This window comes from Halyomorpha halys, unplaced genomic scaffold (assembly GCF_000696795.3).
Source record: "Halyomorpha halys isolate HHAL.00 unplaced genomic scaffold, Hhal_1.1 Scaffold208.1, whole genome shotgun sequence".
In the NCBI taxonomy this organism is placed as follows: domain Eukaryota; kingdom Metazoa; phylum Arthropoda; class Insecta; order Hemiptera; family Pentatomidae; genus Halyomorpha; species Halyomorpha halys.
Window position 1 is genome coordinate 444,610 of NW_027109100.1, and position 7,350 is coordinate 451,959.

The following is a 7,350-nucleotide window of genomic DNA, read 5'->3' on the forward strand; positions in this document are numbered from 1 at the left end:
TACCGTTGGCTAGTACAAAAGAAGTAAATATTGGCCTAGATAAAAACTTGACTATATAGCGTTTTTTAATTTGGACACTATTTAGCTTATACAATATATATATATATATATGAAAAGAAGAGTACAACAAAAAATAAAATATGTGATGTTTACTTGTTTCTTAATTATTAATTAGTAACACTGATTAAATCTTTAATTGCATTCCTTTTATTTATTTAATTTATTGAATTACTTTTTAAAAAAATTATGCACTGATCTCTTGTATTTCTGTTTTAATTTTTGTCCTATACAATCGAGCAACTACCATCAATGAACTTTATTTTACTAAAATACTTGTATTTTTGTGGAAATGTTTAGTTTTATGAAAAATCCCAACAATTAGGTCATTATTATAGAATTAAGAGAAGGAAAAAAAATTGTGTGATCCAAATTCATTAATCAGGATTGATTTCTCTTTGATACTGAGCTTAATGTATATATCCCACCCTCAACACAACTCAAAAATCCAGATTCAAAGTTAAATGTATTTCAAAGATTTTTTATTTTACATTATAATTCATAATGATCTATTTTTCATTTAGGTTTTGAAGCAAAAATGAGCTTCAATATAAAAAAAATTTGTTTGAAATCTGTTTTCTCAAAGGTTAGATTTTTGAGTTATGTTAATCTAGGATTGAGGAGTAATCTATAATTTCACAAAACAAATAAAATTTGAAAATAAAAACTACTAATATAAGAAGGTGTAGTTAAATAAATTATACCTAGCTAACAATACTTCAAGTTGTTTTCATTGGATAGTGTGCCCTTTGATTGTCGTCTCAAACATTTTTTCAATGAAATTTATTACAGAAACCTGTTTTCACCTTATGTTCCTAAAAATATGAACCTTGAGAGGGAAATAAATTGTCAATCTTAATTATTTGTAATAATGGTTTTCATTCAATAAACAATTAATATTTCTGCATTATTTTGTAAGAAGTACTATAGAGGTGATATTAAACAAATTGTAAATATATTTAAGTATTGAAATTATGAAAAAAAAAGATTAGCATCAAACCGTGGTGAAAATGGTTTAAGGCATTAGTCAAAAAGTTTACCGTTATTGTAACAATCATGGAGACGTGAAACATTTATTTGTTTCATATTGGAAGAAGATAGTTGGCCATATGAAGTAGATTGTAGGAAGATGGTCCGGGTGGCGGTCAATAAAGGTATCAAAATAGTAAAAGAAAACCATTTATTGCTAACCAACTTTGCAGGGCTGTCACATTGAAACAAAGATGACAAGCGGTGGCCCTGCATTTGTTGATTCATATTAGAAGAAGATATTTTTTATTTACTATTTGCTATTAGTAGTCATCATTATTTTTTCTGGCCTTTACTCTTTCAATGATATGTAAGCTAACTAATTGAGAACAACTATATTACGAACAATTAATTTAAGTATTGGTTATTTTTAAAATTTTAATCTTCGAAAAAAATGTAATATTATTTTTATCATGATATATTTGATCTTAAATTTTTGTAATTTAATCAATCCCATCATATTTTATAAAATAAATTTACACCGCTACAAGCAATGAAGGGTCCGATTGCTTTGTAAGAAATAACTTTATAGAGGCTGGATGGACTCTTAGAAGGGGCTAAGTAACCCAAACTCATAGGGTCGGCTCACGGTTAAAGTAACAGAACAAATAATTATCGGCCACAGCTTGATTCAAACCTGTTCAGTGCCTTACTCACTGAGCTATCCCACTTCATCATTATATTTTAGTAAACTAATGTCATAAAAAAAAAAAAAAAAATGTTTATTTCAAAACAAACTGAAATAAAAGCTGATATTACTACAAAATAATTTAACATGCGTTTTCTATGTAACTTGTTAGTTTTTCTATTGGACTGTTCAAGCCAATCTGTACCGTTGGCTAGTACAAAAGAAGTAAATATTGGCCTAGATAAAAACTTGACTATATAGCGTTTTTTAATTTGGACACTATTTAGCTTATACAATGTAAATTTTGAAGCATTAATAAAGTATTACTTAAATTTTATTATTTGTATTTTCTTCCTCTTTTTTTCTTTCTATAAGCTTATACGTACTCAGTATAATATTTTTATCACAGTGTCGAAGAATTCCAACATGGCCGTGGAGGCGCTGGCAGGACTTGCTTCAAAGGAAGATATTGGAGGGGTTTTCCTAAAAAAAGCAGATGCACCCTCAGCCTTAACAGCTCAGTGGACTCACCCATTGCTGCTTCGAGTGAAGGGCAGGCGCCATCCTATAACATCAGTTGTCAAACCAGTCTACACTAGTGTCAATCAGGGTGACTCCTTTATCTTAGTCACTAAAGACCAGGTACTACTTTTATTTATATATTTTTTTACTAAAATTTACTGCTAGGATTGTAAATTAGAGAGATACAATTTATCTTATCAGGTATTTTTGTGAAAACTCTATCCTATAAATCTCTTTATTTCATAATTTACCCAATATTCAGGATCAACAGTCTGTAATTAGTTACCATTTTATAGAATGAACACCATTGTTTTAAGTTGTTTTAGGTGTTATAAAGACCGTTGATTTTTCTTTTTTTTCACTAAGTAATTACTATATTTTCAGGTGTTCCATTGGATTGGAGAATATTGTAGCCTTACTGAAAAGTCGCGTGGTAGTGATATTGCTCAAGACATAGCTCAACGAAAAGACTTAGGTTGTACTGGGGCTAGTAACGTAATCACGCTCGAGTCAAATGCCAACTCCGAGAGGCACAAAGAATTTTGGAGGCTCCTCGCTCTTCCAGATCTTCTCATGAGTAGCTACAAAGGTGATTATATAAAATGATCATGACAGCTTTTTATTTCTTATTAAAATAGTTTCACCAAGCACCTAATATGTTGTAACATGTAAATATTTATTTAAAGTAATTTTCATAGTCTCTATTTTTGAGTAATTAGTAGTTTTTTTAGTACAAATTGACATTAGTGGAGTTGTAATTTTCCTGTAAAATAATAAAAGATGAAAGCTTTGTTTTTTTTAGAAATATCTACGATAGCTATTTAAAATCTATGATTCATTAAAATGAAAAAAATCTTTATAAGTTGTGTACATATTATGTTATACAAATTGGGTCTTCAAATACATTTTAAATAAAGAATAATTTTTATTATATCCAAGTATAAACCAAATTTTATTTCATAACCAATTAATATAAATAATCAATTTTTATTATATTATTATTATTATTATTTAATAATTTTTTATATTATTAAAAACATTTTTATAATTTCTTTTTAAAAAAATATTAATTTTTAAAACTGGGTTTGAAAAAGTTCTAATAATTAAAGTTAATTGTTGATTATTTATTTCAAAATGTAAACATTGTTATGTATTAACATACCAACACATTTTATTTAATATTTCTGATCAATTTTATTGATAACATTATTTGTAAAACACTGTAAACCACTTCTCGAATTGTACCTGTTATCACTCAAAACATAAACTATTGTTGAAAATGGTTTATCAACATTGATCTATCTTAGGAGCCATATCTAATAATACAATTTTAGCAAGTTATGTTTTAGACAAATCTTTGAAAAATAAATTAAATAAAAATAATCCGATTTTATTTTTCTGTCAGTTCAAATAATTGGTGCTCTGTTCTAGTAGACATTATGGAAATGATATTAACTTTTTTCCTTAGAACATTTTTAATAAATCAAAAAAAATAAATAAAAGTTCAGCTGAAAATTTTAAATAAAAATTGGTAAAACTTTTGTGAAAAATGAATAACTGTTTTATTCCCTGGTTTAGTCCAAGTTAAATTTTGTTTGAAAAAAATGTTTTGAAAAGTTGACTAAATTTTTCATCACCCAGACAAATTTGAAGTAATCTATTTACTGCTTGTTGGCATTTTTTACAATTTAAAAAAACTGGCCATCAGATAAAACCTCTTTAATTAATTTAATTAGTTTCCGTAAATTAAATGATTCTTTAATAAAGTTAGCACTATTAATTAGGCTGTGGTTTTTATTAAGTTTAAACACAATAATTTTATTTTTGAATAATCCTTTTCTCTATAAATTTGACTATTATATTATTATTTATTTATTAATGATTTATTTGTCAACTAAAGAAAAAATATAGGAACAAATGCTCATATTTGTATATATTTATTTATATTTTTTTGTACATAATTTTAATAGACTTATGCTAGTAGGTTCTCTCCACTTACTAATCATGGACTTTATATCCTATATCTTATTTGCACTTCATGTATAAAGCTAAAGCTATAATAATCTTAATCATATTTAGCGTATAACCTTTAATAAAATTAATTTGATTATTTTCAATTTATTCTTATGGAACTAATTATTTCTGTTTATTTCCATATAAATCTGTGTGTACATGTTTGTTCGTCTGAAGTTAACAGCTGTTTTCTATTTTCTATACTGTAAGAAATCAACTGAAATGAAACGCTATCTGGCCTTTTAATACATTGCTATTATTATTATAGCTTTAGATTTAATTGTATATTAATTGTGAAATAAAATCTACATCTTTGTTAAGGAGATCACCAACTGGTCCCATCCTAATTTTAGTTATTAGTTGGTTTATGTGTAATGTAACAGTTGCAGGTCTGTTCCACGATTTTTTAAAGCTATGCTTTATTGGTGAGTTTTTAACTCTGTAGGCATCCTTTACTCCCACCCACAAATACAACCCGTTCACTGCTATTTTATCACTACTTTTTTTTGTAAATATATGCACAGAATAGGTGTTTTCAAGAAGTTGATTAGGGTTCATCAAAAAGAGAAAACACACGGAGAAGTATAAACTTATTCTTAAAGTGTGCTGTTGTTTTGATTGGCGGGATTTATTAGAGCTAAGTAAAACATGAGATAAAAAAAAGAACCATGAGTATATATAACTGTATATGAACATTTGTACTTATAATTTATAAAATTCATTCATAATTCATGGATAGGGTAAAGTCACTAGTAGTTACTTTATAAATCGATTTTTAAAAATGTTTTCGATTACTGAATACATTTTTTTTTTTAGAAATTATGGAACCTATGTACTTTTAGCGAAGAAGAGAATATTAATAAAACAAGAAAAAGGGCATTTTAATGTACAAAAAAGAGGGGAGCAAAATAGATAAAAGTGTAAAAATTCTTAAAATTTTCCTTCAACTTGTTATCTTTGATTATTCAATTCTGATTAGGCCCTACAAATTAGGCAGAAACATTACAAATAAGTGTACACTTATCGGTATGTATTCTTCTTTGGTTGCACCTCCAACCAACTTCTCCTTAGATCATATTTACAGTTAACAGTATCTCCACTATTTAAAGTAGATGTATTATTGCATTAATTTTGCATGTTTTACTGCTTATTGTTGTGACATGTATTTTATCCTCATTAAACATAATGTCCCAAACTCTTGGTATTTGCCAAGCTTGGTTTAAGCAAAATTTGTTTCTGCAATTAGTGTCAAGTTTTTTTATTTATTGCTTATATTTTATTTCTTGAGCAGAGTCTTATTTTATTCAGGACATTCGATAGAGCTTTTATTCTCACATTTTATATCAAATTTTTTAAAAAAGAAAAATTGTATATAGAAATTTAATTAATGTTTTTCCCTTAATTGAATTTAGTTTAAAAAAATTCTCCTCATTTTTTTTTTAAATAGAATTCATCTGTACTAAGACTAAATTATTGTATATTAGGAGAGGTTGCTGGACATCCAGAAGAAGATTCTGTCTATGAAGTGGCCATGAGTGAAACTTACATGGTCTATCGCCTGTCTGGTGAAAAATTGGTTCCTGTAGAACAATACTGGGGCCGAATACCAAAAGTGGCTATTCTTAACCCTTCTCAGGCAAGTAGTACATTTCCCATTTTTTTAACTGTACTGATGTTCTTTTTGATCTATAATATGAATCACTGAATTGGTCGTAAAAATGATCAAGTGCTGTGTTTGACATCACTTGATCACTTTTACCTTTAACCTGACAAAATAGAACGTGTATTAAAAATAAAGTCTCTTTTAAAATACATAATCATAGTTTAGAGACAGCTTTTTTAATAACTTTTACTTTATAAAAATGATATTATTTTGTATTAAAATAATACTTATAAATTTGTTTTCTTTTAGCCGTAATTAGGTTTATAAAAAAACTATGTCTTGTTTTTTTCGTCAAATTGAAATTTTTATTATTTGCTGTTATAATAGTTTTTTCTAAAAAAATTAAAATTATTTTAGTGTTTAATTTACTTTTAATATGTGTGTGTTTGAGTACTATTAGCCATGAATTATTATGAATACTGTAAATTTAATTTTTAATTTAATTATGTTATTAGTGTTAAATTCTTTCTCAATAGGATACATCAGAGCAAGCTCCGCTATATTTTATTCTTTAAATAGTTAAAAAATTAATATTTAAAGTCAAATTATTATTTCAGGTCCTTGTTTTCGATTTCCGCTCAGAAGTATATATTTGGTCCGGTAAGAATGCAGATATGGCTGAGAAACGAATTGGCACAAGATTGGCTCATGAACTATTCAAAGGAGGATATAACTCATGTTGGTATCCGACTGGTAAGTATCTATATTTATTTATCAGCTGTTATTTATGTATTTCTATAGTGTACTTAATATGTGTTATCCGACAGGCATCAATTGGTTAGATGAGGAAATGAGTAAAAAGGAGAGGCCGGAATGGTCCATACTACGCCGTATCACCCAGCACATGGAACCTGTTATATTTAGGGAAAAATTTTTAGATTGGCCTGACTTTTCTAAGATAATACAAGCGAAGCAGATTAAACCTGACAATGACTCTAAGGTAATTTTTTTTCATTATTTATTTTTATTTCTAGTTTTATTATTAAATCATTCATATTTATTTTGGATTATCACATAGTTAATTATGTGTCCATTCCTTAACTCTGAATTTTTTTTTTTGCCATTTTCCAATTTTAACCACTTTTTCATTTTCAATATTGCTCCGTTTTACTACTCCTTCTTAATTTAATTCTCCTCATCCTGTTTTAAATAAATGTTTTTTAAATGTGATAAGACCGTCGTCTAATCGGGGTTTAGCAGAAGAGCGGATCGTCTGGAAGAATTCTCTTTCATTATTTTTGCTGTTATGATCTCCTCTCGAGAGATTGTGCTATGTCATACATAAACCAATACTACTCGCTATCAATGTCTTTCTTGAAGGTAAAATAAGTATGGGAATCATCTGTTACTGATAATTGATTAACAATAATAAGCATTACAGAAAACATTTATTGATATTATTATTATTATTATTATTATTAATTATATTTTATTTATG

General features: G+C 27.2%; 1 protein-coding gene across 6 annotated transcripts in view; it reads left to right on the plus strand.

Annotated features, from left to right (window-relative positions):
* The window catches only part of LOC106679546 (supervillin), a 394,230-nt gene that overhangs the window by 376,414 nt on the left and 10,466 nt on the right, over positions 1-7,350 (plus strand). For all 6 annotated transcript variants that reach the window (XM_014418761.2, XM_014418757.2, XM_014418760.2 and 3 more), the window contains 5 exons: positions 2,124-2,356; positions 2,621-2,825; positions 5,734-5,885; positions 6,470-6,605; positions 6,680-6,852. In XM_014418761.2, the coding sequence (XP_014274247.1) occupies positions 2,124-2,356; positions 2,621-2,825; positions 5,734-5,885; positions 6,470-6,605; positions 6,680-6,852 (899 nt within the window). The remainder of the gene's footprint in view (positions 1-2,123; positions 2,357-2,620; positions 2,826-5,733; positions 5,886-6,469; positions 6,606-6,679; positions 6,853-7,350) is intronic.